At 41.5% G+C, this 23,501-nt stretch overlaps 1 protein-coding gene across 5 annotated transcripts in view; it reads right to left on the bottom strand.

Annotated features, from left to right (window-relative positions):
* Positions 1-414: 414 nt before the first annotated feature.
* The window catches only part of GRM5 (glutamate metabotropic receptor 5), a 516,357-nt gene continuing 493,270 nt past the window's right edge, over positions 415-23,501 (bottom strand). Inside the window, exons 8-10 of one of the 5 annotated variants that reach the window (XM_060104247.1) lie at positions 17,322-17,417; positions 1,189-1,303; positions 415-606 (exon numbers count right to left, since the gene is read on the bottom strand). In XM_060104247.1, the coding sequence (XP_059960230.1) occupies positions 415-606; positions 1,189-1,303; positions 17,322-17,417 (403 nt within the window). Of the gene's footprint in view, positions 1,304-17,321; positions 17,418-23,501 lie in introns of all 5 variants that reach the window. The other 4 variants (XM_060104244.1, XM_060104249.1, XM_060104246.1 and 1 more) reach the window with 4 other exon arrangements.

Genomic DNA, 23,501 nt, shown 5'->3' with positions numbered 1-23,501 from the left:
TGAATCAAAGAATCTTCTGGGAAAAGAATTAAAGTAAACAAACAAAACATTTTTTTTTTACAGTTGCTTATTAACTATGCTGTTTCCCCTCCATTACGCTGTTTCACACTCATTGCTTCCCTAGAGCAAAGCACTTAGTATGTAACTGTTTCAACAGACTCCTTGTCAGCCCTCAAAAACAGAAGCAGTGTTTCTTAAAAGCCCACGTTTTCTAAGGCCACTAGAAGAAGATCTGCCAAAAGATTTGTAGTTGGTGTCTTCGTCGGTTGATGTTAAATAGCACTATTAATCTCTTGTTTCCATTACAGGTGTACTTGGCGTCTTCCACCTCGGGTCTTAATCAGGCAACTGTGTCTGTGGGAACACCGGAGGTCTCGGCTCCGTTTGGGAGCCCAGCGTGCTTTCCAAGGACATTCACAAGGATGAGGAGCTCTGAGTGTAATCTCTTATGATAAGTGTGTCGTATTTGGGAGACGATGGGATACAGAGGGCCGACTCGGACACTGGCGAGTTGGGAGTGGTACTCCCCGAGTCCACCGAGTCTCTGAAGGGGGACGGCGGGGTGAGAGCCACCAACTCCTCCAGGTCCGGCTTGCCGGCAGCAGCCTCGGGCCCGGCCGCCGGGGGCTCCCGGGCAGCGCCCCCAGCCGGCGGGGCCGCGGCCGCGGGCTGCGCGCCGCCGGTGATCTCAATGGCGGGCAGCGGCTGGATCTCGGCGAACGTGGTCATGGTGGTGGGCAGCTGGATCTCTTTGGGGATCAGGTAGGACGAGCAGAGCGGGGCGCCCGCGCCGGGGCCGGGAGCGGAGGTGGACAGCATCATGGAGTTGAGCTCGCTGATGTTGGCCGTGAAGCGGGTCACCACGCTGCTGATCTGCTCCATGAGCGAGCCCTGAGACGAGCTGCTGCGCGCCGCAGGCTCCGAGTGCAGCGACGGCAAGTCGTCGTCCGTGCGGCCGACCGAGCCCGCGCGCTGGCTCAGCGTGCTGATGGGCGACGGCGAGCGCGGCCGCGCAGGCGCGGGAAAGTGCTCCTCGGCCTCCACCACGTCGTACAAAGCCTTGGGGCCGGCGTCCGAGGGCTCAGGGCCGCCGCCGCCCGCGCCTGCGCCGCCCGCGCTCCCGCCGCCCCCCGCGCCGCCCGCGCACAGGCCGCGGCTCTCCGTGCTCTTGGGGAAGGGCTTGATGACGGCCGTTTGGTTGGGGTTCTCTTTCTTGTTGATGTGGATGGACAGCCGCTGCCACAGGTGCTGCCCCCGGCTACTCTTCTCGTTCTGCGCCCACGTGACAGATTTTCCGTTGGAGCTGCGGAGAGAAGGGAGACAAGAGGTGACTCCGCGAGGTCCCGGACGGGAGGGCTTCCCCGGTGGTGGGCGGCCGTGGGACTCGGACTGGGGAGGACTTTCCTTGTTTTCTCAGGAAACAGGGCATCAAAGGACACCAGGGAAAGAGATCTTGGACGTGGCTTTTGCTTGCTTGAGTGAAAGGCTGCTTTCTTGTATCTGGTCTAACGTTCATCATGACCACGGAAGTGTGTCAAAGGGGATATTAGTGTGGATAAAGGGCTGTGTATGGGGATTCTGCGGTAGTTCTGAGACCACCCGTGAGTGCAACAGCTGGTTAGGCTGCAAACCTAGAAGCGAGGGCTTGCAGTATTGTGGTTGTGTGCAGACGTGCCGGGGACAGGGCACGGGCTTCCCAAAGTTGGCAGCCCCTGAAAGGAGACAGAGCTAGGACCTCAGCTCAACCCAGTGATCAGAGGGCAGGGAAGGGGTAGGAGTCAGGGGTTACCAGGAAGTAGATAGTGGTTCCAATTCAGTTTTTATCCTGCACGCCCATGGTTGGTGCATTTAACTAGGGATTTCTGTAAGAACTCCTGGCTTTGAACATGTTTGTACTTAGTCTGGCTTATCTGGTGGAAGATACAAATTCAGTGAATACATACACTAATTTGAAATTAATTAGAACTTTTCTACTTGGTAGAAATTTCCACACGCATTTATTTTAAGGCCTAAAACTTGAATAACAATTCTGTGAGGGAGCATGCAGTATTATTGCCTTTGGCACCTAGTGTATAGTTTCGAATTAGGGTCTCAATGAGTGTTGTCTGACTGACATGGTTTCTTAGGACCTTTCTCCCTCTTCTTTTTCCCAAGTAGTCCTTTTTCGTCTCCACTCTGGGAACTGAAATCTGCTCTGGGGAAGAAAGCCTCTAATGAGGCTGATGCCTCAGCCTCAGAGCCTGACTCTGCCTTCCTTACCTGGAACTACAAACTATCGAGAGCCTCACCTATGGTCAGGTGATGTGCTCTGACCTTCAGGGATCTTATATGGAGAGATCCTGGTGTGATTTCCCGCAAAGGAATACAAGATCTCTGTAACTAGGGGGTCTGCTACATCCAGACAGCTCTGTTCTAGGTGCTGTAACCAAGAGATAGCCTTGGGCAGTCTCTGAACAGAGGCTTTGACCACCCAATTTTATCATCTCAGCTGGTGGCTATTAAACTTAATTGTGCATAGGACTCACCTGGGGTATTTGTCAAATACCCGGGTGAACCCCAGGAGATGCTGATTTTCCAGATTGGGTTCAACGGACCTATGCATTTTACAGGCACTCAGCCCCCTGTTCCCTAAAGTGATTCTGCAGCAGGTGTTTCACAAACTGAGAAGTTCTAACAAGAAGGGTTCCCATTGCTCCCTTGGACTCCTTGCTGGAGGGCTGACCTGCCTTTATCAGACAAGGGACTGAATTGTGTTTGGAGCCCACCTGCCTTGGGACTGCCAACTGCAACTTCAAAATACTCTTTTTCTTGAGACGTCCACTCCCTTGATAAGGGACCACTGTTTCTGCAGCCCCTATAACAACATGCTTCCTGCCTCTTTCCCACACTGCTCCCCATGTCTTCATCTGTCCCTTTCCACTTTGTGGTCTTCCTTTCTCTGCTCCTTGCACTGAAATCTCGTTCCATTTAATATACCCAGTGTATTGCAACCTGGTGTCCTTCAAAATTCTTGAATGTGAAATGTCCTCCACCCTCACTCCTTTTCCTGCAGATAATGAGCAAATTATTTACAGGTTTGGAGGTTGCTGTGCATTCCCAGCACAGCAGAAGGGACCCTGCCAACCTGTTAACTTACTTCCCAGAGAGTTTCAGGGTTTGTTTTTATGTTTTTGCATTAACCTGACCTGCCACCCTTTATGTTTTCAGTGCATTACTTTTATTTTTCCCAAGTGTCCACTAACTTCTGGAATATGGCACAGAAGAAATGGGCCAGATGATTTATGGGATTTGATTGGGAGGATGGTTGCCAACAGCCCCATTTCTCTCCTATTGGCAAGATAAGAAACAGACATGTCCGGAGGGGCAATTAGTTTTTCAGGTAGCTGAGGCCACTTTTGACACAAAGCATGGGCTAGAAACTAGAAATATAACTGGATTCCTTCTACCAAGCTCTAGGAAAGTTTTTGCTCCCAGCACAGAGAGGTTTCGATGGAACATCACTTTAACAGTGACGGTCATTGGAATCACATGTAGCTGGGCTCCAAAACATGATAGCAGATTGAAAAACCTTTGGGTTTTCAATGTGGGAGAAGGAAACTGACCAAACCAAGCAATCTGTACAAAGTACTGCCATCTTTCCTGGCCATGTCTTTGCTCACAGTGTCACAGGGTCTATGGCCACTTGGGAGAGAGAGCACCAGACAATCTGAATAACAATGGAAATGGACACAGGACACACCAGAGACATGGAGTCCAAATCTGAGCACTTCATTTCATTTCTTGGGTCATGGAATATTTTTTTCTCCACAGCAAATGGAGATTCTTAAGAAAAAACTGACCTACAACAGACGTTAGTCTGTTCATCAGTAGAATGTAGTTTCTGTGAAGACAGGGACCTTATTTACCTTATTCACTGGCACACAGCAAGATCTTAATAAGCATTTGATGGATGAATAGGATTCTTAAGGCAACAGGGCTGATGTGTGGTGTATGGCAAGTGCAATGGACGAAGGATCCTAAAATCTGTATTCTAATTCTGGATCTGCCATTCTGGATGCTTGGAAAATAATAATCTCCTTAAGCCTCAGTAAAAAAAGCAGATGGTATATCATTTGGTGAAGATTGTTGTGAGGAGATTAAATGAGACAATGAAAGTGAAAGGTTCTGGTAAGGAGAAGGTATCTAAGATGTTATTTTTTTGCATTCTGTGTGAATACTAAGTTTCAAGAAACAAAAGTAATATATTACAGTTGGCCCTCTGCGGTTTCCCATCTGTGGATGCAACTCAAAGCAGTCAGGTCTAATGTTGGTTGAATCTGCGGATGCGAAACCTGAAGATACTGAGGACCCACTGTATTCATTGTACTATGCCGTTTATGTAAGGGATTTGAGCAGCTTGGGCTTTGGTCTCTGCTGGGGCTCCTGGAATTAATACCCAGGGGATACAAAGGGCCGACTGTACCCAATGCTGTTTTGAGCTCTGGTTGAGGAACAGAGAATTCAGTGCAAAGTAAATATTTATGGTAAGGCCATAACATACTTCTGGTTGTTCCTTCTTACCCTGACCGATTGTACCCAGCTTTGGAGTTACAGAGGGTTTTATCTGCGGCGTGTCTTTTCTCACCCTATGCTGTCACCTTGGGTGATCACCTCTCCTCCACTAAAGGTAACATTATTCCACTTCCAAAGTTTACTTCTTCCTGCTCTTTCATTGAGCTGCCTCCTCTGCCTTTTCCTTCTTTTTTCACCTAAGTACTTCCTATCTTTTTTTTTTTTTTTTGACTTTACCTTAATTGCTTTTTCTTGAAGGAAGCTTTCCTGACCCTGCTCCTGACTGGGTTAGATTCCCATTGTCCCTGCCATAGGCACTGAATAACTCTTTGTTGTATGTCCATCTCATCTGCTGGATGGAGTGTTTTGAAGGCAGAGATAGAAGGTTCTTCATTTCCTGTTATATCCACAATACCCAGTGCATTGCCTGCTCAATAATATTTTTTGGCTAATAATTGAGTGGATAAATGCATTCCATTTAAAAAAATTCATACTAATTACTTTTGTTAGAATTAAGTTTTAAAAATAATTCAATATTAATGAAATTCTTTTGTCTTGAGGATCCATCTACTTCTTATATAACTCAATGTAATCATTAGTACTCAGTGTGTACTGAAAAGGATGTATGAAAAGGTATTTCATAAACTAAGTACAAGACAAATCTTGATATCTATCATGCAAATCACAAAGGAAGTGTTGATTTCTTTTTTGTAGTTTGTATATATCTGTTTTAGTGAAACTTCTCAGTGATGACAGTTTGTTGAGGCAGTACCAGTAGGGGACCCAGAATGTGGCTCCAAGATCTGGCCTTGACTGATGTTGGGCAAGTCACTTAATACCTTTGAACCTCTTTTGCTTATTGGTAAAAAATAGAAGTGAACCACCCTTCCTCACCTTACGTGATTTCTGGGAGGAACCAAAAGAGTGATATACATTAGGGTGCTTTATAAAGCATAGAACCTCTGCAAGGGGTTATCACCATCAGACTTTCCATTCAATGGAGGTAAAATGTTGTTTATTAGTATTTAGGCTGATAATTTTTTTTTTTAACATCAGGATTATACATTTGTCCTAGGGCCTGAGGTAAGAAAAAGGAACAAACTTTTCCTTACCTGTCTACAGCACTTCACCTTCTCCAGCTAATATTTTGGGCATTAGAAAAGGAGGAGGAGGAAAGATTGGAGGGAGAGACAGAACCAATGGTCTGCTACATCTGGGAAGGAGGACAAACTGGCCAAACAAAAGAGAAGAAAACAACACAAAAACCTTGGTCTTTGCAGGCACCAATTAGCCCTTTTGCCATATATAATACTATGTAGTCTAATGTTCTCATTTTTATGATGATTTGCTCTTTATTTCTGGAAAAACAAAAACAACAAAATTCAGCCTTTCAGTAAGAAAGAGTGTTATTAAAGGGTTAGGGTTTTTTGTTTATATTTTGGGTTTGCCACAATGACACCTTCTACCTTTATTCTTAGAAGTTTGTTCTCCCTCTTCTCTCCCAAGTGGGACACTTAACTAACTTATTCATTTCAAGCAGGCTCCAAATGTCAGCTCAATCACCTCTCCCAACTTCTCTACTCATCTGCCAAAACCTGCAGGCATTAGAACATACTGCCATAGCACACCATCGTTAGGAAGCAAATGTTAATAAAGAGAGAGTTTGACTGTCAAAAAAGTCCAGGAATTTAGAATTTTTGTGTTCATTTTAAATGGCTGTTGAATGATCTGTGTGATTTTTTTCCCTCAGGACTCGTTTAAGGTTTTATTAATGGCATATAAGCAATTAAAATTCTCAGAATATTTCACTGAGTTAAAAAAAAAAACTAGGCCCTTATCCTCCTTTTGTTACATTACATTGTTTATACTTTCCTAAGTTGCATAGTTTCAGGGCGTAAGAAAAATCAAATGTATCCTCTGAAAATCAAAAAATTATTTTTATGAAAAAATCATCTTCATTACTAAACCTCTCTTTTTTTGTGATTTTGAGTTAAGGGGTAGCCAGGAGAGAGGTATAGTAAGGTTATGAGCTTCCTAATACAAAAATGTATTTAAAAAATACAAAAACCTTGTAACATCATTAGCAAATAAATATGTCTTTGGAATGACATCAGACAGTATTAGGTCAATAAAATAATTTTATGGAGGAAGAATATTATGAGCAGAAAATTTGCAATTGCAGTTCCATTTTCTGTACATTTTCTTAAACTTTTAATTTTTAAAATTATTTTAACATCTTTATTGGAGTATAATTGTTTTACAGGGGTGTGTTAGTTTCTGCTTTACCTTAAACTTTTATAAATCAATCTATTTTGCTTTCAGTAATTTGTTTTGAACTACAAAATATGGAAGTATAGTTTTAAAAAATACTGAGGAATCTGATATTGTTTATATTCAGACATTCTAAATTAGGTGGGAGAATTTCTTTCTGAGCCTTGCCTAAAACCTGACATCTTGATTTTGACAGTTACACTGAAAAACACACCATAATATATAAGAAAATGGCAGAATCAGCTATATAAATTTACCTAGTTATAGCATAAATGGGTGTAAACAGCCATTTTGCTGTCAAAAACAATTTAAATGGCCAGGATGATGTATGCATTAGAGATGCACATATAGAGAAAAACACTTGGGTAAATGGAAATGAAGTCAAGGACTAAATTGCCTGATAGTGACATAATAATCAAAGCAATACCACCTGTTTTCATAGTGCTTTATAAAGCACTTTTAGGAACACTGATTATCAGAGGTTGATAGGATCAAAGTATTTATCCTCCTTCCAAAAATGAGAAAACCGAGACTCAGAATAGGTGATTTACCCAGGGTACACAGAAAATGACAAAGCGGGGACTAATACCATGTCATGATTTTCAATTCCATTTTCCATGACAGTACACTGTCCATATTTGTTTTTTGAAGTGAGCTCTCCTTATTCCATGGCAGAAAGCCTCACACGTTACCTGTGATGGTATGTGTGTTTAAGTAGATAAGTTAGTAGTAATTTGATTTATATTCTCTCTTACTCACCCTGTATTGCTTTACTTCTTAATCTTGACACTGCAATATATTTTGCAGTCTCAAGAAAACACCCTGCATCTCTCTTTGGTTGCTAACTCAAATAGCACAGGTTGATTGAGCACCTATATTTGTCAAGGATGATGATTGGATGCCTTGATGATGAAGGCACTTGAAGCTTACAGCCATATACATTAATATTATAAGGCAGTTTCAGCCTTTTTTTTCATGTTGTGATTCAACAGAAGACAGTTTTCCTGTGTATAGCACACTTATTTTCTCTCTGACTTATTTTGGAATACCAGTAAATGAGAGTGGTGTAATTTCAGGGATAATCTTAAATCTGTACTATTTTGAAAATTTTGGTATTTCAACTAATATTGGTAGTAAGTGATTTGTGGTACCTTTGCCAATGATTTTGATTCATCGGTGCTTTTTGATATTGCAGCTGAGAGTTACTTATGTAAGAGACTTCCCTCAAAGAGGATATAATTGATTTCAAGAGAAAATACTTACAGAAGAAGGCTAACAATATGAATTACAGTATTCTGATAGAGGTTTTTTTTTTTTTTTTTTTTTTTACCTAGAACCTTGAAATGAGGAAGCAGATGGCCAGGAGGAAGGATGCTAAACATGAGGTGAGTGAGGGATGGTGGAGCATGGGAACAAGCAGTCAGTTCATTGAGTTCTTAGAGGGGACAGATCACAAGGGATTCAAAACTTCACAAGAAGAAATCATTTCTAGTGGGAGGGGCTTGGCCAGGGAATGTTGCCTGCCTACAGGAGACAGATTGCACTTAGGCCTTGAATAATTAGTAGGTTATGGCAAAATCCAAAAAGAGAGTGCTAAGAATTGCTCTCCAGGAAGGATAGCAGTGACAGAAGTCCAGGAATCCACAAAGAATTTTCCAGGAAATAACCAGTAGTCCAGTTTGACTGTGTGGGTATAGAGTAAGAAGTTAAGGCATCAGAAAGTAGAGTTTAGACTTTTTTGTCTGCTGTAAAAATTCTTCCTGGCCACCCCTGACCTACAAGAATCTTCTTTCTTCTATTGGATTGGCCAAAAAGTGCGTTCAGGTTTTTCTGTAACATCTTACAGAAAAACCTGAACGCACTTTTTGGCCAACCCAGTACTTTCTTTTGCTATTTTAATAACTCATTAGTAATCAGCCTTGGACTTCTTATTAGTGTCTGGAATAAATGGGTGGTCTGATATGTTAGACCAGAAAGATGGTCTGATTATTAGATGCATATGTAATCTACATGCTTGATCAATCAATAAATGAATATATCAAGAAGTACCCATCACTTTTCTGTGCTATTCTTCAACTGTAAGAATTCTCTGTTGTTATTTAGTATTTTATGGATTTGATCTTCTTTCTCGAGCTCAACAAAAACAATTGAACTCAGGAACCATGTATGCCATAATCTCCTTTAAACCTTCACCACAGCTTCATCCATTGACCTTATTCCTTGTCTGGCCCCAGTCCTGGTCCTACTTCAGGAAGACGTTCAAGCCTAATTAATATTTAAGTTAAATAGTCCTTCAGGAAATGAGGAACCAAGAAGATTTGACACAAGCATAGTGGTACCCAGAGTAGATTTAAGAGCTTGTTTTAATAGTGCAGGGATACAGTGTAAGATGCTAACAGTTGTGGCCAAAATGAGGATGGAAAGGAACATACTGATATGAAAACCATTGTGTGGAAAAAAAGACGTTTGTCCTTGCGCTTTGGGTTTTTCTTGTTGGTATTAGAGGAATTCAGAGAAAGCGTTGCTCACAGGGGAAAGAAGTTTCAAGGAAGGATTTGCAAATAAAGTGGAGCTTACCGAGGCCTTAAAGCCTGGGGAATGTTAAAATAACATGGATAAACAAGATCCAGTTAATATACATCTCGCATATACGGCAAAGAAACTAATTCCATGTGTTTAACCCTGTGAAACCCTTCCAACAACCCCGTGGTGGACTTTCACCTCTCTTTTAAGTAGCTGGAGCGGGAGTAGTGGCTGCATGCTTCTAAGATAATTCCCTCAGAGGACATCTCTTAGTAGGCATTTAGTCCCTAATAAAATCCTAGCGGGAGGAGAACCTTTCAGCCCTATTTTAACTTACCTTTGGTCTAACAGCAGCGGAGGCCTTTTCAGAATGTTCCATGTCCAATCAGGTGGGTTATTAAAGTGCCTGATGGTCTAGGATTGCTGCTACTTCCCCCAAGTTCTTATAAAGAGGAAGCATCTAACGAAGGGCATGCAGGAGCGTGTGCCAAGCAGGGGCAGTTTGTTGGATCATCACAGAGTTTTCTTTCTCAAATTAAACTATTTCTTTCGATCCATAATTCAGTAAGCCAGACTCAAAACTAAACTCCTCATACTGAGATATAAGTTCTAAGTTTAATTGAGGTGCTTCAACGGAGATTAGAAGATTTTTTTTTCCAAAACAAGAAATGATTTTTTTCCCCCAGCAATCACTATAATGCCCAGATTGCAAGTGAGTAAAGAAAGAACAAAAGAAGACACAGCTTGGCTTCCCTGGTGGCGCAGTGGTTGAGAATCTGCCTGCCAGTGCAGGAGACACGGGTTCGAGCCCTGGTCTGGGAAGATCCCACATGCCACGGAGCAACTGGGCCCGTGAGCCACAACTACTGAGCCTGCGCGTCTGGAGCCTGTGCTCCACAACAAGAGAGGCCACGATGGTGAGAGGCCCACGCACCGCGATGAAGAGTGGCTCCCTCTTGCCCCAACTAGAGAAAGCCCTCACACAGAAATGAAGACCCCACACAGCCAAAAAAATAAAAATATACATTAAAAAAAAAAGACACAGTTGTTTTGTGCCTGTGGGCTGAAGCTTCCAGGAAGACTTTGTGGAAGAATCCAGCTTGATTTAAACCTTGAATAAAACATGGGATTGGGATTGATGGCAAAGGAGAGTCTTGGAATGATAGTAGCTCCCGTTTGAATAGAACTTTCTACTTTACAAGGTGTTTTCACCTGTATTATTATATTTGACCTTCACAACAGCTGTTTGACATAGCACTTCTAATGACATATTTATAGGTCTGTTCCTGCACAAAACTTGGAACACTCCAAAGGCAGCAACTACATGCATCTCCTGTGCTTAGTATGGTACCTGATGCAGAGTAGGTGTGCTGGGAGTGCCAAGGAAATGAAGTAAATTCTTTCACCTTGAGTGCTTGGTATAGACAGGTATTATTAATCTGTATTATAGATGCAAAAACTGAGGTTTATGGAACTTAACTAAGTTGTCTAACTCAAAAGGCAGAACAGTGCCTCAAATATGACCCTAAATCCAGATCACTGCCACCACGCAATATTGTCTCTGTGTTGAGGGCCAAGATACACACTGAACCAAAAGGCTGACAAGACATACCTTTGTGGAGCAGCAAGGGAAATGGCAACACCCCAGTTTGTGTCCATAAAATGACCTGATAATAAATTCCAAAGCTCTGTGTCAACATTCACCTGAACGTTGCAGAGATGACTCCTGAGGGACTGTAGGATAAGAGAATGTCCCCAGAATTTTACAGTGGTTGCTGAAAAAATGATTTCTGTTTAGACAAAATATTCCTTTTGACCTTAGTTAAAGCACCTCAGCTAATGCATGTAACTTAAATCTGATGTATGAAGAGTACTCTGGTTTCGAGGCTTGAATCCTGGTTGGACATCTACCACTAACATGCTTATTATGTATACAAAGCTCCTCATTTAAGAAAGCAATTTTTTGGATTATTTTTTTTATTTTTATTTATTTTTGCTGTGTTGAGTCTTCATTTCTGTGCGAGGGCTTTCTCTAGTTGTGGCAAGCGGGGGCCACTCTTCATCGCCGTGCGCGGGCCTCTCACTATCGCGGCCTTTCCTATTGTGGAGCACAGGCTCCAGACGCGCAGGCTCAGTAGTTGTGGCTCACGGGCCTAGTTGCTCCGCGGCATGTGGGATCCTCCCAGACCAGGGCTCGAACCCGCGTCCCCTGCACTAGCAGGCAGATTCTCAACCACTGCGCCACCAGGGAAGCCCGGATTATTATTTTTTTTTTATTGCATAAAATGGGCCATGCTACAGATGTGAGGCACTAAGTCAATTCCAGTTCCATTCCCTTTGGGTTGCTTCACGTGCTTCATGATGTATCTTTTCATTCCTTTCCTCCCTCTCTCCTTCCTTCCTTCCTTGTATTATGGTAAGGACACTTAAAATGAGACCTACCCTCTTAAATTTTTTAGTGTACATTACAGTATTATCACTTCACACCTGTTAGGATAACTATTAATCAGAAAAACTCACAAAGGATAACAAGTGTTGGTGAGGATGTGGAGAAATTGGAACCCTTGTGCAAAATGCAAAATGTTGCAACATCTGTGGAAAACAGTATGGAAATTCCTTAAAAAATTGAAAACAGACTGCCACCTGATCCAGCAATCCCACTGCTGGGTATATATCCAAAAAATTGAAATCAGGATCTCAAAAGAGTAGTATTAGCACCCCCGTGTTCATTGCAGCATTATTCATAGTAGCCTAACAACCTAAATGTCCATTGGTGGATAAATGGATAAAGAAAATGTGTCATTTTTCCAAAGAAGACATACAGATGGCCATCAGGTACATGAAAAGGTGCTCTACATCACTAATCATCAGGGAAATGTGCATCCAAACCCCAATGAGATATCACATCATACCTGTTAGAATGGCTCATGGCTCTTATCAAAAAGAGAAGAAATAACAAGCGTTTGCAAGGATGTGGAGAAAAGGGGACCCTTGCACACTTTGGTGGGAATATAAATTGGTGCAGCCACTGTGGAAGACGGTTTGGAGGTTCCTCAAAAAGTTAAAAATCACACTGCCATATGAACCCAGCAATTCCAAGGCTGGGTATTTATCCAAAGAAATGAAATCAATATCTTGAAAAGATATCTGTACCCTAATGTTCGTTGCAGCATTATTTACAATAGCCAAGATATGGAAGCAACCTGAGTCCATTGATGGACAAATGGATAAAGAAAATGTGCATAAAGAAAATATTATTCAGCCTTGAAATAGAAGGAAATCCTGCTATTTGTGACAACGTGAATGAAACTTGAGGGCATTATATTAAGTTAAATAAGGCAGATAAAGACAAATACTGTATGATCTCATATATACCATGGAAAGGAAAAATATCTTGCTTATAATGTTCTTGTGAGAACTTAATGTATAACATTTGTGAAGGGACTACCCCAGTATCTGATGCATAGTAATTACAGTAATGGAAGCAATTGTTATTATTAGTCTTACTTGTTTTAGAACATCTCTAAATATAAGTTATAACATTAATTTGAAGTTGACTTTGGGGAGGAGTGAAGAGAAGACTACTGCAGCCATCCTAACCTATGGCTCAGCACCCAGCTGGCCTCTGCTGTGCTGCAAAGGCAGGCTCTTTCTCTTCCCTGGACTCTGAATTTTTATCATTATACAGTGTCCTTCTTTATCTTTCTTTATGGCCTTTGTTTTAAGGTCTATTTTGTCTTATACGAGTGTTGGGACCCTGCTTTTTTGTCATTTCTGTTTGCATGAAATGTCTTTTTTCCATCCCTTTGCTTTCAATCTGTGTGTGTCCTTTGCCCTGAAGTGGGTCTCTTGTAGGCAGCATATTGTAGGCTCTTGTATTTTTATCCGATCTGCCACTCTGTCTTTAGACTGAGCATTTTATGGACTCTGAATTGTATATAACTGTGTGCCTAGCTGTTTCTGAACACTTGATTCAGGTTCATTATTATTTAGTTTCTATTCCTCTTAATTCTGTTTGCACTGGCATAGGTTATTGTTTATGATATTAAATGAGGAGTTAATATGATAAATAATTGTTCTATGGGAGAGGGGTTCCATATTGCACTGCAGTGATCTGTTTTTCTGACTCTGGTTCCCAATAGACAATTGATTTTCAAGGGCTTTAGTCTTGACTTGGTCATCCGTTCATCTCCAGAGTCTTGTCAGTGCTTGCCTCATAGTGGGTGCTTAGTAAATGATCATTACATGGAGGAAGAAATAATTGAAGGAATGAGAGGCAAAAAAATCCTAACACAGATATCACATTTTGGGGTTACTTTCAAATCTGAGTTCCTTACTCATTTAATAATGACTATTATTACATTGCTGTTACTAGATTCCCTAAGGTGTTACTGAACAATTATACCCACTAAAATTAGATGCTGCATCTACTAGGTGAAAGTCAGTTACTCAACTGACTATGGGTTGATCTTTCACATAATTGATAATCATGACGTAGCAACAGTAAAAATAACCCCCACCACCCTCCTTCCTTCAAGCACTGAATGGGGGCTTTAGATCTGTATCGTTTGATTAAGGGGGCCCTTTCTCAAAGAGAGACTGGGAGACTCAATATCTGTGCCTCTCCTTCATGGGGTATAACATGAGCATATCAGAATGCAGATTCCAAGGAGCACTGAGGTGGAATCCCCCTGCTGAGACAGGCAATAGTAACATTCATTGTTGAGGATTTAGCTAATCCCAAGAGCAGACTATCTCTGTATGAACTCCCACGTAACAGTGCTTAGAGAATTTCTGGTTCTTAGAGCACCTCCCTGTTTAGGACTCTCTTTCACTTCTGCAATCAGGAAGACTGCTCTGAAACACACTTAGACTGTCCACTGTGAAAATATGAAAAGGTGACAAGTTATGCTATAGTCAGATGGAAAGAAAAAGAATGTTCACATAAAGGGAAAACGGCGACATGGTATTTCAGGAAGCTAGAGTGTTATGGATACCTACAGTGTTCCTTTTCCTTTCCAAGTGGGGGGGCGAGGGGGGAGATGTGAGGGGGTGTCTCTACGGCCCTGCCAGTGTTGCAGATAAGGTCATGCTGTTCTGCTGTGCTATGACTGCATGCCTTGTAAAACTCCTTCTCTCCTGCCAGGCAACGTGGCTCTGCAAGAATCTCCCCAGGCATGACTTCATAGGGTCTGGTCCATTCTATAGTTTCATCATAGAAAACATAGGCAAATGAGATGCCGGGCGACACGCCTGGTTTTCTGTGGTTGTTGGAGCTTTCCTCAGCCCCTCCCTGGGACTGGTTGTTTGGTAATGGCCGCAGAATCAGCCCAGATGTTTGCAGAGTAAATAGGATGCTTGACTGTGACTCTGGGAAGCAACTGGGGGGAGGAGTGGGAATGGATAAGAAAGAGGGCCTTATCAGCTGGTACTAAAAGTATCTATGAAAGTCTCATACAGTTATTCTTTTTCCAGCCCTTCTATTCTAGTCCAGAGCAAGCAAATTGGGATTAACTACTCTAACCCCTTATTTAGAAATAGTATACATTGCAGTTGTCTCCTCTCTGATATCTTAATATCTTCTCTTAATATTCATTTTAAACTTATTTCTTTTGGATAAGTATTTTGTGTGTGTATTCGTATAAACAAATAGAAGGACGCCTCCCATATATGCTTTCTCTCTCTTTGTCAATTTTTACTTGATGTTAAAGAAATGGAAAGAAAAAGTAGGAAGGGAAGATCATTTGTTTCTACTTAACTATGCTTATCTGTGAGGCTGAGGTGTTTGCTCCATCACTCTCTTAACTACAGCATACACTGTTCCCCTCTGCCTAGCAGGACACATCAGTGTAATACGCCTTGCCATTACCTTGGTTATATTCAAACAAATGCTAAATGGTATCTTACTGTTGTAGGGAAATTTAGACCATTACAGTGTAGACACATTGAGTGGCTACCTTTGTAGATCTGGACCTGACCCAAGGAAGCTGGGGTCCCCTTACTGTCTCCTGTCTCCCTCCTCCCCCCGTCCACTGCCCCCATTCTCAAACAAGACAGGCTTGAGCAAATCTAATCGCTAGGCTGATCAGATCTGAGAGTTCCAAGCACTGACTAAACTCTCTCAAGAATACCGCATGATGGAATTGAGACCTTGTTTGCCATGAATAGCTTCACGTCATCTCCTACACAAGTGGATTATTTCAGAATATCGGTTTATGGACCGACTAAATCTGAATGACCTTGGAAACTTGTTACACTACAGATTCCTAGGTTGTGCTGCCCAAGATTTTGCCTTAGGATGTTTGACAGGCAGCCAAGTTTGCTACGTTTGGGAACTCCAGTCCGAGACAGTGCCTCAAATTACAAGTCACTTTGGACAGAGCCCCTGCGCTCATTTGATGCAGTCATTTTCACCTTGTCCTGTCAACTCTGATGCTGTCTGAATGATTTTCAAGTAGAGGAGTTGTGCCACTTAGTCATATCTGAATGGAAGGAAACTAGGAGCCCCAGTAGCAGTCTGTTGAGTTACCCGCCACAGAATGATCCACTGAGGCTTATCTTCCAGACACACTGAGATCCAAAGAAAGCTGTATAAAGGGATTGTGGGCATAAGACTATCAGATAGATACACCAGTGTGCACACATATGTGCCTACACGTGTACACATGCTCTCACTGCCTTGTTTCTGGGAGCTGTGAACAAAGTCAACCAAGCTGTTGACCAGGGCTGCTGTGAATGGTGGCTCAGGCTGTACACTGCACAGTTCAGGGCATCATTTTCACAGGCTGTGATGTGAACGGCCCCCAGAAGTTGTGCAGTGTCCTTGTAGAAGGTTAGACATTATTTTGAAAACCAGAAGGCACCCACTACTGCGGAATCAAACAACTTTTGGAGGTGAAAGTTCACGGGATTAGATTCTCTTCTTGCTCTGCAGCGGGATCTCAAGCTCTGTTCTCAGCACATGGGCACACATATGTACACACTGTACCTTCTGCACTTCCCCTTTCCTTTAATCCAGGCTGATTTGCGAGAGCTTCCCTCTCACACTTCAGTACCACAGATGGATTGGGAAAAGCCACAACAAATTAGAGGTGGGGAGTTAGTTCATGGGGGACAACTTCCCAACTCAGGGCTCCTTCAGCCTTCTGGAACTGTTTAATGCCAGTCTTGGCCGTCTTTATCTCCAGAGCCCTTTTCTTGAAACCCAGTCCCATGCAATAAAGCACGTTTATTTCATGCAAACAAAGCTCAGTCGATGCTTATAGTTCCAGCTACCCCAGTTTCCTGGGCACAGCTTGGTTGGGAGGGCCTGGTATGACGGAACATGCACAGCGCAGCGACAGGGTGTGTTCACCACCAAACAGAGAAGGAAGGGAGCTGCAAAGCTACGGTAGCTAGAGGAGGACTAGCTTTCCTGATTTCGGTTCACAAAAAGCCTCTGGCCTCTACAGTTCACTCGTTTGGCCTGGCATTTGCCCTTGGCTGTGAGATGACATTTCATTCAAAGTAAGTCAGATTAATTCCCAGGCTTGTGGGATCAGGGCTGGAGTCTCCCCTCCATTGCAGTCCTTCCTTCAAAACCAGTCCTAGGCTTTTGCATTTGTTTTTGTTAAGCAACTGGATAGTCCTGAAATGTGTATTTCCTCCAATCTCTTCCACTTTGCAAACTCCACAGAAGCATGTAACCAGTAATATAAAACCCACAGGGACACTGACTGTGAGCTAAGGCTTCAGACATGCAAAGCGCACAACCCTGGGGAACAGCAGCATCCGGGACAGGAGGCTCCCATCACTTCACACGAGGGTGGCGTGGGTTTTTGCAAATCAAACGCATGTAGAAACCCAGTGGTGGCCCAGGTTGGACACACTGCATGGGAGGCAACGGTTGAGTGAGGACCCAGACCAGGGAGCCACCTGTTCCTGTAGCTTGCGTACATTTAGTTCACACCACCTCAGGCCACTCACAGTTTGCTTACCTGCTCATTGTTGCTCTCCCACCATTCCCCATACTCCCTTTGGGGGTGAAACACTCTATTTCCGACTTGTGCTGGGCCAGTCTCCTGTCTTTGTACCTGGTGAGCATGAACAAGGACAGGAGCAAACAGAAAGATGTGATTGTGTGCTTCACTGGCCGGGCTGAGGAAGAGCTGGGGCTGCAGAGGGTGGCCCCTCGCCCGAACAGGGCTCCTGCTTTCACTGCGGTGGCTGACCTGTGTTGCTATAGATGGTTGTGATGGTATATCGATAACACTGGGGGGTACTTTTGTTACTCCTTGGTTGAGCCACATGTGATCTACCCTTTTACATTGCCTGTTGATCATATTTAATAGTCAGTGGTAAAAAGGATGTAATTCATAGCATCTAAGAAAAAGATGAATATCAGTAAATTAGAATTTAGTGTTTACCATATGCCAGACCTGGTGCTGGAATTTGACCCAAATGTAGTCCTGGCAACAACTTGTGGCAGAGCCTCTGCTATTATTATATCCATTTTACTGAAGCAGAAACCTAAGATTATAAGGATTAAGTAGATTGATCAAGGATTTTGGACACAGGAATCTAAGTTCAGAACCTACACTTTTAGCCATTATAATGTGTTTGCCTTCTAGTTTAAAGAGTCATTCTTATCATTAATGAACCTTCAATGAGTGGTACTATGTCTGAGCGTGATACTAGAGACTGGTGATGCCAAAAGAGAAAAGAGACGTTCCTTGGCTGTGAGAGGTTTACATAACCGTTAAGCTGAAGTGTGACAGTCAGTATAGGGCTGCTTGCATTGTGGTGAGTGGCTTAAACAGCTTTTATATCAGAGTTAGCAATTCACCACACCTGGAAGGTACTAGAAATTTCATCTAAAATAAGTTATGAGATTTCCAACATTTGTCTGCTACATGGTGCATCAAGATGAACCCTTGTATTTGTGTGACAGTTTTCAGAGCCAACATGCTTTCACAGAAATAATCTCTTCTTTTAATTCATCAGTTTAAGCCTGTGGGGTAATTAAAGAGGCATTGTTATCCGCATTTGCCAAATGAGGAAACTGAGACTTACTTAACTGACTTGACCAAAATCACAAGCCTAGTGAGTAGAGAGTAATAGTAGAGCTTGCAAGCGTCCAAGGCTCTTAAAGTTTATTATCTTTATTACATTTTTCCTTCTAAATCTGGAGCCTGATCTGGTGCCACTTCATCTACATTCCTGGTATTCAGCAGGTAGTGATAAAGTGACTATCAGAAGACCTGTTTACCCTTGATATAGTCACTTTTAAAAAAAGTTTTCTTTTTCTGCTGTCTCAAAATTCATGTTAACTAAAACAAAAGGCAACAAAATTAAAATCATTATTTGTCCTGGGATAAAGGGCTTCCTCATAACTTTTTTCTCTTCTTAGATGTGAAAAGTATTTAGTATTTGAGTGAAAGTGAAATGGCTCATTAAATCAAGCAAAATGGATTACCTTCTTCAGTAAACATTAGCTGAGCATCTATTAAATTCTAGGCAATGGGCTTTGTCCTAGGGATAGAGAGATAAATAATCCTCAGGTCCTGCCTCATAGAGCTCACAGTCTCATGGGAGAAGGAAGGGGAGAAGGCAGTATGTACACAATAACTTTAGGTCTAAGCCATAAAGAAGAGAGGAAAAGAACTTAAAAGACTTTCTTTGAGAAGGTAAAGCATCGGACCAAACCAGATTGAGCAACTTTTATTTCACCAAAGAAAACACCTTGGAAGAGGATCCCTTGTGAAGTACCAATCATCGAAGGACCTTCCACATTTCAATAGAAAATATATTTATTTGTGAATTGGGTTGCATAGCCAGAATGCTGCTCTAGAGCTTAAATTAAAAGAATATTAATATTAATAGAATAATAGAAGTATTCATGATTCCTTACAAAGGGTTCCTTAAAACTATTTTTGAATATCTTCTGTTAGGCTAATTTCCAGTTAATTTAAATTTTTTCATAGCTAATTTAGGACATCTACACTCTTCATGCCCCAAAGCTCTTCTTTCTGTCTCTATCTATGTCGCTCTGTCTGTCTGTCTCTCTTTCATGTACACCCACACATACACACACACTGTGCCAGGTGCCCCTGCTTATGAAACATCTTATTCTCTCATAACCCACTCTCTTTTGGTAAAAGATTTTACAAAACAAAATAAAAAATACAAATCCCAACTTATTCCAATAAAGCAAGAGATACATTAGACTTATTTAGAACTTTCATATAGTTCTTATATTCAAGATGAAAATGTCATTTACAGATTGGGAAGCTTATCTTTGCTTTTGGATGGGACCCTTCTTCCTGTCAATAACTATAATTACAGCTTAACTATGTTTACCAGATACTTAAATAAACCACATTTTCATTCATTCACTTCTTCATTATTCCATTCACCATAATGTACTGTTTAAAGCAGCTAATAATGCTTTTATAGTCTCTGCTGCAGGTGTATAATTCTTTCCATTTGGACTTATTTCAGAACTATAGAACTGTCAATTAAAATAGTTAAAGCTTTTCAGAATTTATAGCTAATAAAATATCAGTGGAAATTACTTCTCTTATATAATAAATTCGTATATCTTTTAGGCACTTACTAAAGCAGAGCTATACACACAGTTATGCACACATGTACACACATACTTTTGAGGTACTGTTTTACGTGCTTTACAAATATGAACTCAGTTTTCAAATAAAATGCTTTGTGATTATATTCAAGGTCATAATAGAAATAATAATGATAACAGAATGTTGAATGTTCCAGGTTCTTTTTGGTATATTATCTTCAATTCTTAAAACGACCCTACAAAGTAGGTGCTATTTTCCTTACTCCAAAGAGGCAGGCATTGAAGATCAGGGTCCGTAAGCCCAAGCTTACAAGGTTTATGAATGGGGAACCCAGTATTAGAAAATGACTCCAAAGCTCATCTTATTTCCATTCATCTTCCATATAAGTAACAATGTCAGTAATTTTCAAAACAAAACTATGAAGACTTATTATTTACCTTTTCTCTTCTAGGCCCCATTTTGCAAATAAGTAGTAGAGTTAATAAGGATGGCCAGTGGAGGAGCTAGTGTAGGACTTTATATTGTGTTCCCTCATTTGGGTTCCTATAGATGCACTACATATGTTTAACTTACAGCATTCAAACCATTTACTGAATACTCCATGTGCAAGACACTGTGATAAGGAGAACGTGGCTAACTCTATGCCATTGATAAGTTCATAGCCTGGAGTGGGAGGATGAAATGTAAGCAGATAATTTTTAAACAACGCGAGACGTTTTATTATAGAAATGAATGCAAGAAGGACTCCTAACCCATACTAGAATGGCAGGAAAAACTTCAGTGAGATATGATCCCAGAGTAAATCTTGAAAGATGAGTAGGAATGCAGTATGAAAAGATGGGTAGGCAGGCAGAAGAAAAATCAAGAGCAAACAGCATGGTGTACACGGGGAAACAGTGCTTGGTATTTTTTACTGTAACCTAGGGTAAATAACACAAGGTAAAATGCACGGTGTGGATGGAGAGGCTAAGAAAAAAATGTGGTCAGAGTTGACATTTAGATAAAATACTATGGACTTGAGGGAATGGAACTAGAGATAGAGCGACTCATTCTATTGTAATAGTTCATGCGAGAGATGTTGAGATAATTCCTTGGGGTAGTGATAATAGGAGGAAAATTAGAGAACAGTTTCAAAAATATTTAGGAGGTAGAATGAGTAGGATTATTGATGAGTTTAAGAGAGAGAAGTGTAGAATGCTACCTCAGTTACTGCCTTGGGTGGTGCACTTAACTAAGAAAATATAGGAGAAGGAGTATATTTGGAGGGAGAAATAAAAAGCTTCATTTTGGAATATTGGGTTTGAGATGCTGGTGGAACATACAATTGGACAATTCAGTAGGCACATGGGTTTAAGAATCCAGAAGTTAGGGAACTATTATTTACTTGGGAGCCATTAGCATACAGATGACTGCAAATACCGCGAGAATGGTTGAAAGTGCCCACAGAGAGCAGGTAAACTATGGGGTGGTGGAGGGAAGGGTTACAGACTTGCTCATTCTACCTGTTCACAAACTCCTCTAACATTGTTAATGGAAGCATTCCCTCTAAATGTTTTCTGAGTACCTGCTATATGCTAGATACTGAATTCAGGGTTCTTCAATCTGCTATCTTTTTCCCTTTACAGTCTCCAGACTTGTACATCTGTGCTCAATATATCTTTGACACTTTGGTTTCTGGGCCATAATCTTAGTGTGAAAATCTGTCACAATAGGTTTAAGAGAGTTAAGAATGATTTGTTCTGAAATTAGCTTTAGTTGCCATCTATGAAGATTTTTTTTTTTTGGTTCCTTTTGTACCTCCTTTGTCCAGGAAGCTCTAGTTCCTCTTTACTCAGTTCTACAAGAGCCCATGTTCATCTGGTGAATTTAAAAGATATGGGGGTAATCATTCAGGATTGGATAGTAAATGTAATTTCTCCATAATGATTTGAATAAAAAATTCCATTTCTTTACTCCCTTTCCCCTGTCTCTCCCAATATCTACTAGACACTGGATTACTGAAATTTCTATATAGGCTACGTGGTCCAGAATGGATAAGTGAGTCCAGAATGAGGTGAAAGACCAGAATAAAATGAATAAATTCAAGGAAGAATGTGTATATTAGGTGAAACAGCAGGTATTGTGGGGATGATGCCTGAAGCTAGGAGGAAAAGAGAGAGAGTTTGATTTTAGACATAAGGACTCCTTATGGGAGGGAGATTCAGGTGATATGTTTACCAGAGGTAGGATGGCTAAAATGATCATTCTAATTGCATTAGAATTTAATCATTACAATTGAGAAGTGAGCCCATGGTGATGGTTTCCTCTTTATATAGGCACTAAAGTAACCCAGAACGATAGCAGAGCTTGGGGTGGACAGAAATTCTTTACCCAGAAGTTGGTAGTAAATAGTAATTTTAAAGAAAGTTGAAAAATAGAGGGAAAACAAATGTCAAGAGCCTCAATGAAGGTGGTTTTTCACTTTTACATTTCTGTATGACATGTGGAATATGTCTGGAAGTAGCATGGAGTTGCTGACCCCCAGCTCTGTGCCCTGAGGAATGTGTGATGTGGAAGGATAAGTAAAAGGCCTACAGGGGAAGGAATGTCCTTAGGAGAGAACCAGGTTTTAAAGTAAAGAAAATACAGTAAATGGAGTGTTTAGTGAAGAGGTTGAAATTGAAGGAGCGTCTTTGTCAAGAAATAGGGTTTACAGACAGAACCTTCAAATGGTTTGGAAGGGAAAAGTCCAGTGGGTAAAACAAAGACCAATATGTGTACATGGAATTTCCCAACACGATACTGTTTCTGAGATGCTAGGAAGATTCCATGGTAAATTCTCTCACCTTCCCTTAATGTCAAGTGCAAAGATTTTCCATCATCCATGAGTGAGGAGGCTCATGAAGCAAGTGCTGTTGTGAGTAGATATCCCATGTTTTCTGATACATATTGCAGACTCTCTGAGTATGTGGTTGAGATGAGAGGGGGAAGATGGCATTGAGATCCTAGAGGTCTCAGGAGTAGAGGGAAAAAAGGGACAGAAAAGGAGAAAGCTGAAGGTGCCAGAGGTACATTTCCCTGACTCCATAATGTAGTCAAGGCCTTGTCCTGCCCAGAGTGTTGTTCCTTCCAGTAGCTAAGATTATCTTGAGAAATAGTTTTCTTTTATCATCTTCTCTCCCACACTGACTCACACTGTGCTGCATACTCCACTCTTTGAAGGAGCGTTGAGCTAATTCTTCTGAACTCTTAAAAACGCCCAGCTCATTTTCTGCTCCCACACTAGGTATCATTCAGTTTAGTGCAAACCACAGGGAGACATTTTCTCCTATGTGTAGAAACCACTGTACACACATTTTACTTTATTCTATCATCCTTTAAAATATTTAGAGGGAAAAAAAAACCCAACAGTGGTCTCTCTTAGAGGTCAATGAAAGGAAGATGGAAAATGTTGGAAATTTCATGTATGTTTTCTGTGTAAATTCAATATGGAATGGTCACCAACAGGGCAGGAGAGAAGGATTGGGGAGTTAGTGTGTAGGAGGGTGTTTTTAAAGGAAATCTCTCATTTAAACCATTATAAATACATCCCATTTACGAAGTAAATTTAAA

Source organism: Mesoplodon densirostris, chromosome 7 (genome assembly GCF_025265405.1).
Source record: "Mesoplodon densirostris isolate mMesDen1 chromosome 7, mMesDen1 primary haplotype, whole genome shotgun sequence".
Classification (NCBI taxonomy): domain Eukaryota; kingdom Metazoa; phylum Chordata; class Mammalia; order Artiodactyla; family Ziphiidae; genus Mesoplodon; species Mesoplodon densirostris.
The sequence above is the reverse complement of the archived record's forward strand: the minus strand, read 5'-3'. Positions and strand labels throughout refer to the sequence as shown.